We start from the raw sequence: 21,899 nt of genomic DNA on the forward strand, positions 1-21,899 counted from the left end.
CTTCTTCAGAGAAGTCTCCTTTTAATTCTTTAGCCCACTTATTAATGGGGTGGTAATTTCTTTGAGGATTTGTTACTGGGAGGTTTAATTTTTTGAGCTCTATGGATAGTTTTGATATATGGCCCTTGTCTGTTATGTAGTTAGTGAAGATCTTCTCCCAATCTGTGCCCTTTCTATTTATCTAACAAGCCATGTCTTTGCCATGCAGATGCTCTGCAATTTAATGTACTATTTCTTTTTTAAATGCATATATTTCCAGGCTTAGATATATACATCTGTAATCCCAGGACTCTACAAACTGAGACAGGCTACATAGTGACACCATCACTATAGATCAAAAGCAAATCAAAATATGAAAATTGGGATAACCGTTGAAAAAAATTGATGCCGTCCTGAACTTAGGGTCTGGGCACTATTCCTGAACTTTTTGCTTAAGGCTAGTGTTCTACCACTTGAGTAACAGCTCTACTTCTGGCTTTTGGATTGATTAACTAGGGAGAAGAGACTCAAGGATTTTCATGGCAGGCTGATTTCAAACCTTGATTCTCTGATCTTATTTGCTAGCATTACAAGAATGGGCCACTGCGCGCCCCCTCCCAACCATGAAAGTATTTTGGAAACTGTAAGAAAATGGTCATGGTAGCAGAGAGAAGATCCTGTAGTTTAGGCTAGTTAGTCATCCTGCACTTTGGATTGACAAGCCAGGGGTATTGCAGAAGCTGGATTTTTGGCTGCTTGAGAAATAGAACATTATTTGCAAATGAGTAGCTTATTAGAATAAAAACACAATAGAGTTGCTGATTTTCTTAAAGAAACCTGGACCCCCAACTGTACTTACGTTGGATAGATTCCATGTATTCTGAACTATCTTTCTCCTCCATCACATTTGTTCCCAAAAGAAGAGACAGATTGGAACTCACAAAGAGATAATCATTTTACGGATATCAGGTGATAAGAGCTTTTTCAGTATTAAAACTGAACCTTTTTGGAAGAAGTATACATAGGTAGATTTAAAACTTCAAATATACAAAGATAGACTGATTTGTAATTAAATGAAAAAAATTATGCAGCAACTTAATTTTGTCACATGGAATAGTAGAGTTAGAATTCTTTCAGTGCTCTCCTAAATCCATAGACTATGAAATAATGACAATTTCAGTAATGCTTAAAGTGGCAATAAAATGTAATTTTTACTTTATCCTAACTAGAGTTTAAAGTCCCAATAACTTTGACTGACTTATTAAGGAATGACATATGTTAGCTATTCAAATATTTATTAAGTCATTTCAGAACATCTACTATAAGAGCGTTCATATTTTTTTAAAAATCTTTTAGCTTACTTGTAATATTTTTGGGGGTGCATAGAGCTGGACTAGGCTAGAAGTACCCAGAAACAGGATGCCTGCCTAAAGCATCCCTACCCAGGGTAAAATTGGACTGCCATATCTCCAAGGAGGGCCATTCAGTAGCAACTTTGTTTTCTGTGCTTTTCCATTGGATTTTCATTACTATAGAATGAAGAGATGAACTACATATTAAGACCATTTTTTGACAGCTTGAATTGTTTCATATATCAAAAATGTTCGGCGAGTGCCTGTGGCTCATGCCTATAATCCTAGCTACTCAGGAGGCTGAGATCTGAGGATCACAGTTCAAAACCAGCCCAGGCAAGGAAAGTCCGGGAGACTCTTATCTCCAATAAACCACTAGAGAACAGGAAGTGGCGCTGTGGCTCAAGTGGTAGAGCATTCGCCTTGAGCTGAAGAGTGTAGGGACAGTGCTCAGGCCCAGAGTTCAAGCCCCATGACCGACCAAAAGAAAAAAAATGTGCAAAAACATACACACAACAATAGGTGATAGATGTAGTGGAATCTTCATTTGTAAATCAGTTTTTAACATTTAGCTGTTCCAACATTTAGCAGTTAAAAGTGAAATGAAAATGGGATAAGCTTAATAATGAACATTCCACAGTTATTTCTCAAGAAAATACCCAAAAATATTATGTGTTTTATGTAATATATGACTCTCCTTTTGTGCATACACCTTCCCCTATACATTCAAATACACAAAATGATGTAAATTTTATGTAGTTTTAAAAATGCCTCTTTGTAGCAATTTTCTGCTTGGTGGTATTGGGTTGAACTCTGCCTTGTACTTACAAGGCAAGTACTCTACCACTTGGGCTATGCCCCCAGCTTTTTATGATTTTGATAGGTCAGGATCCTAAATCTTTACTAGAATTAGTCAGGGAGGGATGTGAATCTTCTGCCTTCTGTGTAGCCAGGGACCACATACATCCCCATAGCAATAATCAGTATTGTTTTTGTGCCAATAATAGAGCTTAAACTCAAGACCTTAAGCTGTTGGCTGGCATTTTTTCCATGATACCATTTGAGTGGTATCTTTCAACTTTTTGCAGGTAAGAGTCTTTTGGAGATAAGAGTCTTTCAGATTCCTCTGCCTGGGCTGGCTTCAAACCTTGGTCTTCAGTTCTCGATCTCCTTAGAATGTAGGATTATTCATGAGAACCACCAGTAATTTTTATTTTTAACTGCTACTTTATGTGATTTTAGCTCACAAACTGGTACTTACTTTTCAAAATATGTTGAAGGAATAGATAAGAATCTTTGCTGAGAACATTTTCAGCATAGCAAGATGAAAAATCATAACATTTATTTCATTGACCTAAACACTAAGAAGCAAAACAGTGGAAATAATTTTTTGCCTCCAGAAATAAAATAGAAATAGTTCAAAAAACTATATTTGAATGTTAATGGTTTCCATAGAACAGGAACATTTTTATTGCTTTAATATACAAAAATCAGTTACTGTTAAAGAGGTGTTACCTAGCAAATCATATTTTCTATTTTTATTTTGAGACAAATGTTTAAAATATTTTTGTATTTAGTACTTTTCTTTGACTAAACATATCAACAAATTGACACTATTTTTAATGTAGCAAATCATGTCATATTTTTGCCTGATTATTTTAGAAAAACTGGCTTGTATAAATAAAACAAGTCCATATTTATTTTGAATATCTCAAGAATTATGTATATTTATTTCTGTGCTCTTTAATATTTTTGTTGTAGTAAGTCAACTCAGGGTCTTGTACCTGTTAGGCAAACACTATTTTACTCTGGATGTTTTTCTATTTTTTTAATGGTACTTTTCTTACAAGGTCTCATCTCTTCCTTTGCTTTGGCTGGGTTAGGACTCAATACTTTTATCTCTGCCTCCTAAGCTGTCTTTTAATATTCTTACTCTGGTTATTTTAAGTAATTTTACATAATTATGTTGTTTCTCTTCTGCTAAATTGTTTGCATACATGTTGTCTTTTCTAAAATGTATATCTGTTCCGGATAGTTTTTATGCAAACCAATTGGGGCTTTTAAGGTTAAATAAGTACCGGTTTATTTTATGTAACTATTTTTTAATGCAGGAACTTTCTTTAAACTTTTGTATCTGGATCATTCTGTTCTCTAAGATTCTTTATATGGATGATCATATTTAATCTTCTTAGCAATTCTTTCCATATGACATTGTTATTCCTAATTCACAGATGAGGAAGAGGCTAATATGATCTCCCAGTGATATAAATTGTATAGGCCCAGATGTGTCTATAAAAGCCAGCCAGCTTTTAGTCACGTTGAAATATGTCACATGCTGATTTCTTAATTTTTAATTTAATTTTATTATGAGTGGGATGTACAGAGAGGTTGCAGTTACATATGTAAGGTAGTGAGTACATTTCTTGTCTAACTTATTACCTCCTCCCTCATTTTTCTCCCACTTTCCCTTCCCCCCAACCCCACAGCCAATTTGTACAGTTCATTTTCAATATATTCTAGTTCAGTATTATTGCATCAATAGAAGAACTCCACTATTTTACAATCTAGTGTTATATATCATGATACAATCCAATGAAAAGACAACACAATTTGAAGAATTCAAATAGTTTATCAATGGTGTAGCAGAGCACTTTTAGTATTAATTCCAGTATTAGATACTAGAATTTTAAGCCGGGCACCAGTGGCTCACACCTGCAATCCTAGCTACTCAGGAGGCTGAGATCTGAGGATCCCAGTTCAAAGCCAGCCTAGGAAGGAAAGTCCCTGAGACTCTTATCTCCAATAAACTACTAGAAAACTGGAAGTGGCGCTGTGGCTCAAGCAGTAGAGCTCTCGCCTTGAGCTGAAGAGCTGAAGGATAGTGCCCAAGCCCAGAGTTCAAGCCCCATGACTGACCAAAAAAAAAAAAATCATAGATACTAGAATTTTAGCCTGGCTTGTCACAGGCTTCATTTTAAGGGGGTTGATAAAAGTTATAATGATCTGAATGTTGACATATTTTGGAACATGAAATAAGTTATATATTTTGTGCTCTGTTTTATGCAAAAGTCCTACATAATAATATAATAATAATAGCACTAGTCGTAATAATACAATATTTCTTTTTTAATGCAGTGGGATGCATCCTACTTTTATCCTGGAGTTCACTTCTGTGGCTTGGATTTATCACAGTAGCTCTAGTCTTCGATCTGAGTGTTGACTAAAGATCAAGCAAAGACATGAGGAGATTTGTCTACTGCAAGGTGGTTCTAGCCACTTCTTTGATGTGGGTCCTGGTGGATGTCTTCTTACTCCTGTACTTCAGTGAGTGTAACAAATGTGATGACAAGAAGGAGAGATCCCTGCTGCCTGCACTGAGGGGTGAGTACTCACAAGACAAGTAGTGGCTAATCTTGACAACCTCGAGAGTAATTTTTGCCTTATTGATTAGAAGAGCATTTTGACAGATCTCTTAATATAAATTCAGTCAAAAGGAAGCTACTTTCCTTTCCTTGGTTTTTTCCTTGTGGAAAAAATAAGGACTAACAAGCCTCTGGTACGTTTCAGTCACCATCATTCCAGTGTTCTGAGCGAACATTCAAATTTGACAGAAAGTACAACCTAGACTTCCAGAAGCCAAAATCTTTCAAAGAACAAATAACACACATAGGAAAAGTCCTACAATGAGGGAGGTTGTGGTTGAAGCACACAGTAAAGATCTCTAACTTAAAATAATACATATTTACGACTAGATTCAAGCTGCAGGTAGGAATCAGTTAAGGACAAAAATATAATTTTAAGTATTTTATAAAGTCATTCTGTCTCAGTAATTTTTTCCTCATGGGTTTCTTTCAATGTCTAGATAACAGTGAATCCTAAGGAAACATAATAATGGTGATTTACCAAGTAAAGGCATAGAGACTCATTTTCTGAAAAATGATTCCACATAATTTTCTCTCTGCTTCTTTTTTGAATGACTTTGAAATCCAAATGTATTTATATTTTTAAAATATTTTTGTAAATGGGTTTCCTAAGCTCTTAAGAGTACTCAAAATTAGTTTTATTGGGGCTGGGAAGGTGGCTCAGTGGTAAAGCACTTGTCTTGCCTGCTCGAGGCCCTGGGTTCAATTCCTCAGCACCACATAAGAAAAAAAAAAGCTGGAAGTGGCGCTGTGGCTCATGGTAGAGTGCTAGCCTTGAGCTGAAGAGCTTGAGGGACAGCGCCCAGGCCCCACGACCGGACCAAAAAAAAAAAAAAAAAATTAGTTTTATTGTCATTGAAGTGACAGATTCTCTGCTTATTGCATGTTTTCTGCATTTATGTGTGCATGTTTAAAACAAAAGATCCTAGTTGCAATATTAACAACTTTTTGAAAAGTAAATCTAAATTAAGTTACGGGTTGAGATGTCGTTTTAATGACCACAATATTATGTATGTGTGCATACACACATGCACACACATGCCAGTTCTTGGGCTTGAAGAAGGGCCTGGACACTGTCCATGAGTCTTTTGACTCTAGGCTCTACCACTTGAGCCATAGATCTACTTCTGGCTTTTTTGTGGTTAATTGGAGACAAGAGTCTTATGACTTTCTTCTGGGGCTGTTTTTGAACTGCAATTACAGGCTTCCTGCTTTGGCTGGTTTCAAGCTGAAACCCTCAGATCTCAACCACCTAAGTATTTAGGAGTATAGGAGTGAAACACTGGTGCCTGCCTTTAATATTCTTTTAATGTTATAAGTATGTTGACATGACATTTTGTCAAAGAAATCTAATATATTTCATTGAAGTTGTATTCGATTTAAGGAAATATGTAGAGCATATCTGAAAATTAATTTTTAGATAGTACTTTGGATAACTTATTCTTGTTCAGGGAAATTTTGAGTAACTTTATTTTCAGAAAAGGCCTAAGAATTTCATGATTTTTTAAATTTATTTTTTTTACTCTGGTACATATTTGTTAGTCTGCATTACCTGAACCATATATATATGTCTTTTTTCTTTTGAGTTCAAAATTATTCCAGGCGACCCAATAGATGACTCTTCTACTTAATACCTCCCATGTTAGCTGGATTCACAGATGCATGCCACCAAACCTGGCTCATTTTGTTGAAATGGAATGTTTTGTTGTTGTTGTCATTCATGGAGCTTGAACTCTGGGTCTGGCGCTGTCTCTCAGCTCTTCAGCTCAAGCTAGTGCTCTACCACTTGAGCCACAGTGCCAGTTTTGGTTTTTTCTGTGTATGTGATGCTAGGAATTGAACCGAGGGCCTCAATAAGGCGAGGCAAGCACTCTACCACTGAGCCATCTTCCCATCCCCTGAAATGGAATCTTGTTAAGATCTTTTTAGGCTGGTCTTGAATCCCCATCCTTCTTATCTCCATCTCCTAGGTATCTGGGATTAAATATGTGAACCAGTATCCCCTGCCACAATAGTGTTTAACATACAGAAATAATAAAGATAAAGTATTTTGGGAGTGACTTGCTTTTTATGTATTTCTACAGTTTGTATGCTTTTTATGCATTTTTAGCTATAATTATAATTATATATATTATAATTATATATAAATATAATTATATATTATAATATATAATAATTATAATCTATAATTATTCAGGTAAGATAACTTCATGCATCCATCAGTTTTTTGATGAACATGGGATTGATTTGCTGATCTTCAGTGAAAACTCAGAATAAATCAACTTTCTCTGCTTCATTTCTAGAATCAGTTGAGTTGCAGCTTGACTAAAGTAGAAATATGTTTTGATGGATAGCATCAGTGTTCAATGATCACTTTGTCATTTGTTGCAGAGAGTCATCTAGATTGGTCACAAAACATGTTATAACCTGATTCAGCAAAACTATCACAGCATTTTCCACAAGCACCTAAAATGTAGTTTTCCTCACTTAGAGCTTTTATGCTCAGTCTTAAATCTCAGAATGATGTAAGCCAAATGTATTTTCCTAGTATTGGAATTATAAAATTACACGATGTTGCCTTTATTTGTGAGACTTAGAAGAGGTCTATCCAGACTCTTGCAGCAAAATAGTATAGACAGAGGGTACCTATTTTACAACAGGAAATTATTTTCCCTGGTTTTGGATGCAGGGCAGTCCAACACTACGGCAATTTAGCCATGGTTTCTGGGAAAGGAATTTGCTTATAAACTTCTATCTTCTCCCCTGCTTTCACTGTATTTGATGTTGGTATAATTTGTGGAGGGGAAGGTCAAAAACAAATAGTTTAAATAGGGATACAGGTGGACTCATTGCAACAATGAGATGTACAAGACGTTATGTCAAAAAACAAACTTTACAACTTTGGTGTGGGTGGGGGATGGGGGTTTGGAGATGGAAAGGGATGGGAAGGGGAAACAAAGGAGGAGGCAACAATGCTTGATACGACATGGACTCATTACCTTGCCCATGTAATTGTAACCCCTCTGTGCAGTATTTTCACAATAAAAAAAGAAGTCTGTCTTCTCCCTAACTTCACAGGGGTGAGGGGTGAGGGATAGCTCTGGAGAATTTGTTTCTTTTTTTTTTTTTGCACTGCAAGGAATTAGATGAAAGACCTTACATACAGTAGACAGGTGTTCACCACTGGGCTGTATCCCCAGCCTTCTAGGGAATATTACCATTCCTGAACTCTATCTTCAACCTTATGGTGGCCCCCCATGCTAGTAAGTGCACTACCTGAGTGTTTAGCAGTGCATCCTAAGAACTTGGAGAGTGAGAGACATGCTAACACCTAGCCCATTGCAGTTTAATGTTTTACATTAACATTATTTTTTAACTTAAAAATAGGGGTTGTGCCAGCCAAGCATGTGCTGGGTATAGGAAGAGAGACCTGTGTGTAGCTGAGTCGTAGCAGTGGGAAGGAGGAGGTGCAGATAAGGAGGCATTGGAGATATATCAGCAGAAACCGGGTGCATAATAAGCACCAGAAAACACATAGGAAATAGAAATGTAAAGGACAAATTGTGTATTTCTTGCAGAACACTCTTTGTTTCAGTCTTGGAAAACAGGAATCAGACTAGGAAGAGCTTATTTGAGAAGAATGGACAATTTTTATTTCACACATTAGGCAACTAAATGAAGTGTTTGTTTGGAAGTTGAAAAAGTTATTAAACAGCCATCAATCTTAAAAAATAGTTTTCTGGTCATCTTTTCAGAAATAGTTTTTATTTTGCGTTCTTTTTTAAAATAGAGAATTAGAACTTAATTAGATCTTTGATACTGACTCAGCACTATCATTTATACATAAAATTACTGAATGATGTTGTAAAAAGAGATGATTTCAAGAAGTTTATGGAAGCAGTTGGACCTGTGCCAGTGTTAGATACAGATCAGTGCAGACATATTTCTTCTTTCATTTTGTGGAGGTAAGATAAGTACATGTTAAGGGAGCCCATAATCTCCTCCATGTCATCCTATTGCCTTTTAGAACTAAAGCACACTAAAGGTTATTTATAGCTCCTGACCAGCATGGAATACGAATTAGTGATACTCACAAGTTGGAAGATTTAGCATGGCTATTTGAGAGAATTTTGGTAAGCCAAATGGCTCCAGTGCACCTGCAAATTGTCTGGTGGCCATGTGAGGGTATGTGGCACGTTTACAGGGATAGTCTGCCAGGCTGGATCATAGTCCCAGACTCACTTCTAAAGACCATTGTGCTCTAGGCAGGGAGTCAGTCTCCCTGGCCTCATGTGTCCCACGTTGCATTAAATGAATACAAATCATAATTTTCTTGTAAACCTCATGCTACTTCCCAATTAAGTGAGTATAGGTTTCTATTTTTTTTTTCAGTAAAAGTGTGGAAAACAAACTACTTTTGTGTCTCACTATTGGTCAGTCCCTAGATAATATGTGGTTTGAGATGAGAAATGGTGATGTGGAAGTAATTAATAGGAAGAGATCTGTCTAGAAACCCTGTTGGCTTTTGAGGCATCAGAAAGTGTAGAGGGAATATATAGGATCATCCCACTTCCTGAATATCAAAGTTATCAAAAATACAGATTCCTATTATAAGGTAGTATATATATACATATATATATATATATATGTATATATATATATATATATATATATCCCATATACATCCCCCTGTGTATTTTAAGCCATTCCTACATTACTTATAATACCTAGCATAATGAAAATGTTATGTAAATGTTTGCTACACTATTTTTAGGGAATTGTGACAAAAATACTTGTGAATCTTCGTTGTAAAAGTAATTTATTTCTGAATATTTTCCATCGGTGGTCAGTTGAACCCAAAGATGCATAATCACAGATATGGAAAGTCAACTGAAATGTAATTTCTTTACTTTACACTACATTTTAAACATACATTATAGGAAATTAAATTTACTTCTGAAAAAAGGAAAAATATAAAAGAAAAAAATTCCTCCTGCATGTAAAAAAAAACCAGTAATTGTATTAGTTAATAATGCTAACATACTACAATCTGTATGGCATACTTTAGAATATCTTCAAATATCAGCCGGGCGCTGGTGGCTCACGCCTGTAATCCTAGCTACTCAGGAGGCTGAGATCTGAAGATCGAGGTTCAAAGCCAGCCCGGGCAGGAAAGACCTTGAGACTCCTATCTCCAATAAACCACCAGAAAACCAGAAGTGGCGCTGTAGCTCAAGTGGTAGAATGCTCGCCTTGAGCTGAAGAGCTGAGGGACAGCGCCCAGGCCCAGAGTTCAAGCCCCACAACTGACAAAAAAAAAAGAGAATATCTTCAAATATCAACATGGTTAATTCATTCAAAATAACTTGTGAGAATAATCTGCATTATTCTATCTGTTTTTTCTATGTAGGAGCTGAGGCAGAATACCTAAGGGATCCTTCCAGAATTTTAGCAACCAATATACAGGATTTGGTAGTTCTAAGTTCAGTCAAAGACACTTGTCATTAGGAAAGTCTAGCTTGCAATGGATTCAAGTTCCATTTGGAGGTACATATTCTGAAAGCTCAAAATAAATATTTTTCTTCACTTTTGAAAATACCTAGATCATCCAGAATCTTCCTTGACAATAAAGTGTGTAAAGCTTAGCCAAGGAAATATTTACCAGGGATCATTCTTCATAAGATCTCTAGATACACAATGGAATTCTATGCCTCCATCAGAAAGAATGACATTGCCCCATTTCTTAGGAAATGGAAAGGCTTGGAAAAAATTATATTAAGTGAAGTAAGCCAAGCCCAAAGAAACATAGGTCTCATGGTTTCCCTTATTTGCAATATCTAGTATATGTATGAGTCAAGCAGAAAAGGTCAGATAAGGTGATGTTAGGAAAATGAATCCTTAGATATGTATTTAAACGTTTTTTTCTTTCATGCATTTGTTTCTAACACATTTATAAGATTATTTCTTTGTTGCTTTGTATGTCCCTCCCCCACAGTATAACCCCTGCTTTCACTGTATTTGATGTCGGTATAATTTGTGGAAGAGATGGGGAAAAATAAGTCGTTTAAGGATACAGGTGGACCCGTTGCAACAATGAGAAGTACAAGTTGTCATGTCGAAAACGAACTTTACAACTTTGTTTCGGGGGCGGGGGGGATTGGGTTGGGGGGCAGGGGAGGCTGGGAAGGGATGTGAAGGGTAAACAAAGGAGGAGGCTGCAATGCTTGATAAGAAATGTACTCATTATCTTGCCCATGTAATTGTAACCCCTCTGTACAGTATGTTCACAAAAAAAAATAAGATCTCTAGAAAACAATCATCACCTTGTATATTTTCAGGCTCTGTAAGATCGTCTTTTCTGTTTTGCCCCTTACATTACCTTCCTGATGCTTCTCCACCTTTGAGGACATCAAGAAAATATGTTCATTTATGTTTTCAATTCAGTACCTTCATGTTTCCTTTGGTCCTGCTGGGAAAACAATCTGTTCCTTCTAATCAATTTAGGGAAACAAGTGTCTTATACTCTTGGATTCTTTTTTTCTTTGTTGCTTTCTGATAGTACATGTCTTCTCATAGACATGTACTAATTAATCAGACAACCATTGTTCATCATGTTTGTTAGATCTTTGTTAGGTACTTCAGTGAAGAATTTCTGTATGTGAGGGTACATGAAAACCTAGTGAACTGAAGAATTATAACAAACAGGAACTCTTCCCTACTTAAAATATGTATATTGCAAGCCTGGCACTGGTAGCTCATGCCTTAATCCTAGCTACTCAGGAGGCTGAGATCTGAGGATTACCGTTCAAAGCCAGCCCGGGCAAGGAAAGTCCGTAAGACTCTTATCTCCACTAGAAAACTGGAAGTGGTGCTGTGGCTCAAGCACTCGCCTTGAGCTGAAGAGCTGAGAGACAGTGCCCAAGCCCAGAGTTCAAGCCCCACAACCAACCAATCAGAAAAAAAAAAAACCCTCAGGGACAGCACTCAGCCCCCTGAGTTCAAACACCAGCACAAAAACAAATAACAAAAACAAGAATAAATATCTTCATATATGTGGCTTCTTGCTTTACAGATAAATAAAAGAATATTTTAAAACATTTTTGGTTAAAAAACACTCTTTGATTAAAAAGCACTCTTTTAAAAAAAACAAAATAAAACAAAAAACATTGTTTTTAAGTGTGGGTAGCTCATTCCTATAATCTTAGGTACTCATGAGTTGAGACTTAAAGTTCATAGTTGATTGTCAGCCCTGGCATAAAAGTCTGTAACATTCTAGCTCCACTAACTAGACACTCAAGTGGTAGAGTGCCACCGAAGAGCAAGAAAGCCAAGCAAGAACAGCCAACCTTGAGTTCAAGCCATAGTACCAGCACACATAAATAAAAACAATATAAAAAATGTCCATATTAAAATTGCTTTTATATAGATTATGATGACCACTGACACTTGCATGCAATAATATGAAATATATCACATAGACCCAGTAAACTTGGAATAATGGCATATATATCTCTGATTTTGTAGTGACTCATAATTTTATTGAAATTAATAAGGAAAATGGAGATTAAAAACAGCGTTAGCCTCCTGGATGTGACATCTAAATGAAATCATGAAATCATGTATCTGGTACAAAAAGTGGTGTTTACATTTGTTCTGATAATTTTTTATAAATTTTCTATAACTTATTTTCAAAACAGGCCATATAACCTTTTTGACCTCATATTTGGTATTTGCTTTGGTCTTTCATACTGTGCCTATAATTCACTCTGATCCCTCTGCCAGTCCATTAAGCAACAGAAATTTCATAAATAAAAATAAATTCTAAGGATGAAATGTTATGTTTACTGTGTTGAGCACATTATATGTATATATATAAATATATATCACTTCTATTAATTTTCAAAGCAGCATGAAGAACTTGAGATAGAAAGGTTGATTAAGTTTTTCTAAATCACAGGAATATTTAAGAGAAATTAAAGAATTCACAGTTTGTTTTACCAAACTTTGAGTCCCTATGCTTTGATAGATTGGACTATGCTGAGTCTCTTATGTAGGTGTTCCTGGACTCACTGTAAATAATGCAGTTATAATATTTGCATATTGTTTGTAAAATATTCATACAAATGGGGATATTTCTGGAGAACTTTAAAAGAGCTGGCACCCAAATGCAAAATTAAGTTACATTTAGCATAATATAAGATAAAATACCTTTGTCTTATGTTAGATTTTAGAAATTTTGCATTTATCAAGTCTCTGCTGAGAACTGATAAAATGCAGTAACCCCTGGGAGCAAACTTTTGAAGTCGTTGAAAAAAATAATTAAAATTTAAAAACATTATTTAGGTAGCTATTCTATAAGATTAATAGGAGTAATTGTTACTAATCTTTAATGATTCTTCTGGAATTTTCATGCTGATAACATTGAACATTGCCTTCAAGAATCACAATCTTGTCGCAACATAATATGTTGGAAATGATCTGTACAATTTGGGGAAGGGGCAGGGCAGGAAAATAGGAGAAAAATGAGGGAAGGGGTGACAAGTTTGACAAGAAAATACTTATTACCTTACTTTTGTAACTGTTCTCCTCTGTATATCACCATGACAGTAAAAAAAGATTTTTCTAAAACAACACAAACAAAAATAAACTTCTTTACAAAATAGAAAGTGGTAGCTGCTGGAAGAGATATCAAATCAACCAATGTGAGAATTAAGAGGTGTTGATATAATTATTATGTGAATTCATGAAGTTTGGGAGAGAGGGGATCACAGAAGGAACCCAAGTGATAGGAAAGCACTGTTCTCTTTCCAAAGACAAGGATGTAGGAAATTAGTAAGTTAAGTGATTCCAACAGAAACAGACATAAAAAGCAATTTCTAGGTTTAGATCGAAAGATATGATTAAAGTAGATTTTAAAGGACTTTGAGCACTGGGGAAAGGGATTTTAACTTTTCTTTAGGGACGAAAGTGTTACTAAAGGTTCCTGGAAAAGGGAGTCGATATTGATCATTCCCTGAACTTTAGGAAAATTCAGTTACATAGATAAAAGAATTTATTTATGTAAGACTCAGCTACTAAACTTTTTTTCATTAATTAAAATTACTCAAAGTGTATGGTAACTAAACAGAGCAATGTTGTTTAAATTGATTACTATATGAATCATAATAAGATTTACTTTTCATAAAATGAATTAATAATAAAATGTTAAATTCTATATTTTTAAGGTAGATTCTCAAGTCAAAATTCATCAGAATGTGTACATAACAAATTTACAATTTTGTGTATCAATTATACCTCTAATGCATTAAGTACTCACTCAAAGTCATTTTTAGTTTAATATTAAGTAAATTCCTATGGCTCAATAAACATTTGAGAGTATATTTATGTTAGGGATGGTGATAGGATAAACAAGATATATTCTTGTTTTCATATTCAGCAGGGGAAAAAATAATTCCAAATTATAGGAATGAAAAGTCAGCATATCAATGAGGAAAGCACAACATATGACATAAAGATACCAACTATCACTAAGATGCTGTCTTTGCCTGGAAGACAAGACTTCATTTTCAATTCTGTAAAGACTAGAAGTGACTTAATAGATTGGGTTTAAAACTACCAAATAACCCGCCACTAAAATAGCTAATCTAATTTCTCCCCACTGCAAATCATTGTCATCAAGGGGCTCTGTTGTAGTGGACACAGCCCTCTAAAAAAGAAATTTTATTAATTTTCCCGTTGCTACCCTCATCAGCTGACCATTACTGCCTTATTGTGGGTATATTTGGACTGTTCTCACTGTCACAGAATTCATGCTCATGACTTAAAAAACATAGAATATCAAAATATTCAATGTATGTCCCATGAATCTAGAAAAATTGAGGGGATGTGTAGCCTTGGGAGAGACAGGAAAGAATAACAAAAGCGATGATATTGTTCAAGATGCATTGTTCTCAAAAACTGATGTTAAATTTTAACCCTATTTTATAACTTACTTTAAAATAATAAAATATGATTTAAAAAGTTTTGAAATAAATAAATTATTAGTATGCTTTAAAATAATTTAGGTTAGCAGGGCGTGGGTGGCCCATCTCTGTAATCCTAGCTAGTCAGGAGGCTGAGATCTGAGGATCATAGTTCAAAGCCAGCAAGGGCAGGAAAGTCCCTGAGACTCTTATCTCCAATAAACCATCAGAAAATTCTGGTTTTTAGAGTGCTAGCCTTGAACTGAAATGCTGTGTGACAGCCCAGAGTTCAAGCCCCATGACCCACAAAAAAAATCATTTATGTTACTAGCCCAAAGTTTGAATATTTAAACATATTTATTGGCCCATACAGTTTGATTTATATTCAAGGCCCATTCATTTTTCAACGTGGGGATTGCTTATTCTAACATAATATGCCTTTTGTTACATTTGAAATATTGCTTACATGATATAGAGGCTTAGATTAGATCATTACATCTTGACATTGTAGTAGGGCTATCACTGGAAAGAGGTACAGATAGAAAAGCATCTCTTGGGAGTACAGGAAATAATAATGCACAGAAGGCCCAGCAGAAATACTTAGGAAAAGTTTATACTAGGTAAATTTAAAAAGCTATATGCACAAAATAGATTTGATTCATCCATAATAAGCAAATAGAACAAATGGAAAATACATATATAACAATAATAGTAAGCTAGGTGTCGGCGGCTCACGCCTGTAATCCTACTCAGGAGACTGAGATCTGAGGATCGAGGTTCAAGGCCAGGCTGGGCAGGAAAGTCTGTGAAACTCTTATCTCCAGTTAACCACTAGAAAACTGGTAGCTCAAGTGGTAGAGCACTCGTCATGAGCTGAAGAGCTCAGGAACAGCGCCCAGGCCCAGGGTTCAAGCTCCACGACTGACAAAAAAAAAATAGTTCACGGATGAGAAATGAAAACCCAAATGGAAGTGAAAAATATGAAAATATGAAGAAGAAAGTAAACTACTTGTGAATAGGGTCAATGGCTATTTAAAAAGTATAACTCAATGTAAATATAATTTTGGAAATAGTTAAGGAATATTTAAAACTCAACCATTTTGAGATACATGTTGAAGAGCTCCCATTATAAGTACTTTGCAATACATATTGACAAATATATCTTAGTTTTAACCACAAAATCAAGAATTCCCCATCCACCAAAAAAACTATAACATAAAACCTTTATGCAATCAATCCCTCCACTGTACTCAGAACATCACTAATCTATTTTTGATAACTGTTGGTTTCTTACTTTTCTAGAACATCTAGCCAATAGAATAGTATGCTGTGCACACTCTTTCTCACATGTATGGCTCCTCTTGTTCAGCATAGGTTTTAGGGATTCATCAAAACATCTCATATCCCAGCAAATCTGTTGCTAAGAATTGATTTATGCATGGTATGTTCCTGTTTTGCAGTCTGTAACAGAATACTGGAGAGAGAGTAATTTATAATGAACAAGAAATGTATTACTCAGAGTTCTCATGGATTCAAAGTTCAAGTGAAGGCACTAGATTAGGTGTCTAGACTAACACACTATACTCCTTACTTTGTCTTTCTGAGACCAGGGTCCTTAATATCTTCATATGTCAGAAGAGGAGAAAAGAGAGAACCCACTTCCTTTTTATAGCATCATTAATCCATTCCAAAGGATTCTGCCTTCATGACCCAAACTCCTTTCCCCAAAGCTCTGCCTCCCAGTACTGCAAAGTGGAAGTCAAGTTTCCAATCCTCGCTTGCAGGCTACAATAGATCATAGCATTTGGAAGTACTACAATTTGTTTATTCTTTCACTTTTTGGAGGATATTTAGTTTTTTTTTTCTATCTTGTCACTGTTGTGAGTAAAAGTTACTAAATTCATGTGTAAGTCTTTGTGTGGACATATGTGTTTACAATTCTTGGGGAAATACCAAGGAATAGAAGTGCTGAATCATATGCTAAATGCATGCTTACATTTGTCAGATATTGCCAGTCTATTTTCACAACCTGTTAGACTATTTTCTGTTTCTATCTATCACATGAGAGATCTGGATACTCTATATCATTATTAACATTTTATAACTTACATGCTAAATGTTAGCTTACATGCTAAATGTTTTGTTGCTTAGCTCAATACAAAAATAAAAATTAGTTATTAATGTTTTCAATCAGTATACTATACACATTATCCTGCATTAGATAGTCTTTTAATACGTGATTTTGATTGATCATATATTTTATTATATAAATATGGATATATATACATATATATACCATTTGAGGTATTAGTCATGTAATATGAGCATTTTTATGAAGGTATTTCAAAAATATTAACTAATTATATTCTGAAACTAAAATCTTGTTTATTTTATTAGCTTTTACAGTGATAGTGATTTCTTGAGAGTCTACTAATTTTGTAATCTCATCATCCGGGTATGAGAATACTCTCACCATAATATCTGCAATTTAATTTAAAATATATTTGTAGATTATTTTCTAGGCATAAATTCTGCATTTTTCTGTGTGCAGTTCTTTTCACATTTGGTACTTAAGTAATTTATTTTATCATAAAATCGAAGACAATTTACTTGCCTGATATACATATATGTGAGTTGAACCTATTTTTCTCTCATTAATGATTTCTGATGGAAAATTGTATAGGTAGAATGTCTGTATACCAGGCTCTGGGTATTGTCTATTTCTCTCATTACATTGGTTTGTCTTTTAAGTCATAATCTAGAACTAAACTGATTTAGTAACTTAACTTTGTATTAGTTGATCAAACACCTGACAGTTTTAGACAGCTTTGGAAAAGTGAGTATCTTGGTTTTGCTCCTTTCAGTATGTCCTTTCTAGCACTGTGCCACTGTCCTAGTCTATGAATTTCCTGTAAGTCCACTCTATTCCATATCAAAATACCAGGGTTTCATTATGTGAAAATGGATTAGAATTGTGCTCTCATTGAATTAACTATGGTTTTCAATAGTATACAGTCGTGGAAATATTCTAGAATATTTTCCTTAAAGTACACCCGTCATTATTATATTAAATATCATTTGCATTTTATGTTTCATTTTTCTTGGAATTGCACACATATTTTATTCTAGTCTGTCATATTGATTCTGATGGTACAAAGTGCAAGGGTATACAGTGGCAAGAACACTGCTATGGGATTAGAAGATCTGTAATCTAAAGTGACTATGGCCTCATCTTAAAGTGTGACCCAGATACAATCTCACTTCCATCACGATCTTTTGAGGTTTATATAAACTAAAAAGTACATTAGTATTACAAAGAGCTCTACAAAAAGCATTCATGGAAAAAATCCAATTTACCTGAAGTTATTAGTTCCATAAGCAAAATCTTATTCCTTTTAGAAATTACTTAGATTAGAAATTACTTAAATATAACAGTTGTTTAAATTAGAAACCACTTAAATATAATATGTGATTACACATATATACTTTATATTCTCTTTCTGTGATATCATAGTTAATTCTTTTCAATGTGGATGAATATAGGAAATGACTTAAGCACCTGTAAGCCAACCACATATAGATTCTTTCAGTTACATTTACTTTAGTAATACTTTTTTTGTAATACTTTACTTCATTCATCTCTTTTTTAATAGTCTACATATATTTTGGATATTTTGGGTATTTGCTGGAGTTAGTAAATCTTCTTTTTTTTATTTTAATATTTTTGTTATCTTTAAGTAGTTGCAAAAAGGTGTTGCCATTCAACTAAGTAGTTTGTGAGTACCATACATCTGAATCAATGTTGCCCTTTCAAAAGTCTTGCTCATCTCCCCCAAAACACACTTCCTCACTTTTCTTAATTCTGTTGTATATACATTGGAGTTTGACTGTTTTCTTTTTTAATTTTTTATTGTAAAGATACAATACAGAGGGGTTACAGTCCCTATTGTCACTGTATTTGATTCTGGTATCCTGCATTTTGTATATACATTTTTTCTAATTTTGGGAGGGGAAGGGAAATAACAAAATGCTGAAATAAGGATTCAGGATGACCCAATGTAATAGTGAGATGTACAAGACAGTATGTTGAAAAAGAAGTATACAACTTTGTGGGCCGGGGGGGGGGGGGGAGGAAGGAGTTAGGGAGCGAAGGAAGGAATGGTAGGAGAAAAACAAAGTAAATATTCTTTAAAGCAGAATTCACTGGTTTATGTTATTCTACATAGTGCATCATATTTTTAAATATTTACTTTTTGGTTTTTAAATGGGAGGTAAAAGTTTAAAAATCTTCATTAATTTTTTTATTTGTAACTGTCTATATGACTTAATATGTTTTTCTCTCCTTTAAAGCAATCTCTTAATTAAATGATTTTATTATTCATGTCTATTTTGAACATGCCTAATCTTACTGTATTATTTATTGCACTGGATGTAAACTAGGCCTTAAAAGATAGATTACTGGTTGTGAGAATTTATTCTAGAGGAAATTGGTAACCTCATTGAATTGGAAAGATTAAGTGCATTATTGTCACAACTTCAGCACCATTGAAGCATCTGTCTTTTATGAGTCTGCTGTATGCCAGACTCTTAGAACAATATATTATGTGTGATAGCACGTCATCTAATATAATTATTGAGAATTTAAGATTTTGTACCAATTTTTCCTTTATATCACTTCTCTGAATTTATTGCACATCTCTCCACACAAGGTCTTTCTAATAAAGTTTGATCAGAAATGTCTTTGTGAAGATCATTTGGGGCCTCTCATTGCTAAATCTAATGTATGAGTCTCAGCCTTTATTTTAACTATCTATCAAAGTCATCTGAGGTGGTTCATTATTATCATCTCTGTGTAACACTATCAATGCTATTGCTCTTTCTGGTTTTCTCTCTCATTTTTCCTTTTCTCATTTTCTCATACTTCCTTTGAAGGTTCCTTCTTTAGCCTCTCTTCACATCAGGTCCTAATGTTGAGATAGCTAATGAAATGGAATTCATTTGATCTGTTCTTTATCTTTTCTAACTCATTCTGAGTCCAATCTCATCTTTTGTATACCGTATTGTAAAATACAAATTCAGAATGTGTGCGTTTATCTCACCTTCCTTTCCCAGTTGTTAGACAATGTGACCAAGGTTTAATTGATGTATCTTTTTGGATTATAGGAAACTTGTCAAACTTCCCAAGTATAAAACAGAACTCCTGTATGGTAATGTTCTTTCTCCACTATTTTTCATACTGCTCCCCAACCAAAAAAACAAAATCCTCCCTTACTGCAAATTCTATGACTAGTGAAGGAGGATTCTACTCCTGTAGATCTGGGAGAAATTCTGGTCCTACTGACTTGACACTTTGAGTTTGGATGTCCAGACTCCAGTACTAAGAGGACAATGTTTGTTTTTTAGCCACCGAGTTTATGCCAGCTTATTATGGCAACCTAAAAACTAATACAACCAATAATAATACATTTTCAAATAGTTGACAGTCATAAAAATACATGTAGAATGAAGTGATTTGAACATTGAGATTATAGCAATAAATCTTAATTCCTGGTTCACAAGGCAGTCATACATCTACTTGTATATTCTCCAATATCAGGATAAAATTTACATTTTTAATTATATAACAATGCAAATACATTTTAGAGACTCTCACCTAATCATACAAAAGTAAAAATACAGAAACATGAACACTTGCCCAATTATGTAAGTTCATTCATTTTCCTATTTCCCAATTTGAAGTTCTCACTTCCCATCACTAAAGGATAAACAAAAGAACTGATAACAATGTCATAACACAAGCACTTACCTCCTTATGTTAGATACATAGGATGAACACACATTTGAATCACTCAGGATATTTTATGTAATGACCTCACTATTAGAAACCACTTTAGAATTGATACTTCTTCTGGGAGGATGAATGCAAACAACAATTTAAAAGGTTTCTTTGAGTTTTTAGAGCTGGTAATAGTCTCTGAAACTATTTAACTTCAGAATTTTTAAACTTCTCATAATTCATAGTGACATATTATATATTTTCCAGTAGAATCTTCCAATAAAATACTACTGATAAAATAGAGAAGTTGTAAATTATCTATGTAAAAAGAAATTAGTGTTCCATAGTGCACTGATAAGCAAAGGGATATCCCCGAAAACTGTCCCAGTTATCAAAGTTATACAAGTGTTTGGAAGCCAGTCTGACAGTATTGACAGCCACGAGGATTTTGACCTAATGATTTCCCTAGAATAATAGATGAAAAAGGATTCTACATTTTGCAACCCCGTGTTTCATCATCTTAAGTAATATAATATAATGTCTTTTTCCTAATATGTAACATTATCATTATGCCTGCTTAATCTAGTATTATTAAGAATTATTGTGGCTTACCGAAAAAACATGAATACACTATTTTTATGGCACTTCAGAGGAATATATTTTATAGCTTAAACACTAGTGCCTCACTGAGTATTGCTGCAACCCCAATTTAATATGGTTCCTTTCTCTTCTTAACTTAGGTAGTATTTTGTCTAAATTACTCTCATGAACTTTTTGTTTTCATGATATGGTTCATAATATCATTTTCCCTTACTTAATGTGTTTTAAATTCAGGATTTATAATTTATCCATGAATTAAAGAAATCATTCACCAAAATGCTTTTCACATAGTACGCACAGAACTAATATTGGATGAATGAATAAATGGTGGTCTTGTTTGTACATAATTTGAAAGTTTGTGTAAGTTCTTCATGCTATTAACATTCTACTTCAATGAAACAAAGGACCATATATGCACAGTTTTGTCTTTTCACATTCTATACAATATTTGATAGAGCTTTGCTGGTGAATGCTATAAACACTGAATTCCCTCCATAAATATTTGTTGAATGTAAGTTTGTAGTAAGTGTGTGTCTTAAAGATGAAGAATAAATTGACATTACCAATGATTTATAGACTTTGACTGGTTCTTCAGATTATCTTGGCATTGTGCTGTTTTCTTTGAACTGTTTTGTTGTCTGAATGTTCTCCTCCTTCCAATCTTTTCTCCACACTGATGGCAGATAAACATTGATGGCAGATAAATCTTCCTGAAACACTGCTTTGAGGCTGGTGCTTGCCTGCTCAGTGTCCTTCAATAACTTCCAACTAATGGCAGCTCAAAGTCATAACTCCTTAGCCTGGCTCT

General features: G+C 34.4%; 1 protein-coding gene across 1 annotated transcript in view; it reads left to right on the plus strand.

The window, feature by feature from the left end:
- Galnt13 (polypeptide N-acetylgalactosaminyltransferase 13) overlaps positions 1–21,899 on the plus strand; it is a 499,964-nt gene that overhangs the window by 26,038 nt on the left and 452,027 nt on the right. Inside the window, exon 2 of the mRNA XM_042683515.1 lies at positions 4,467–4,712. Within this exon, the coding sequence (XP_042539449.1) occupies positions 4,571–4,712 (142 nt within the window). The 5' untranslated portion in view covers positions 4,467–4,570. The remainder of the gene's footprint in view (positions 1–4,466; positions 4,713–21,899) is intronic.

Source organism: Dipodomys spectabilis, unplaced genomic scaffold (assembly GCF_019054845.1).
Source record: "Dipodomys spectabilis isolate Male_0828 unplaced genomic scaffold, ASM1905484v1 ptg000081l, whole genome shotgun sequence".
In the NCBI taxonomy this organism is placed as follows: domain Eukaryota; kingdom Metazoa; phylum Chordata; class Mammalia; order Rodentia; family Heteromyidae; genus Dipodomys; species Dipodomys spectabilis.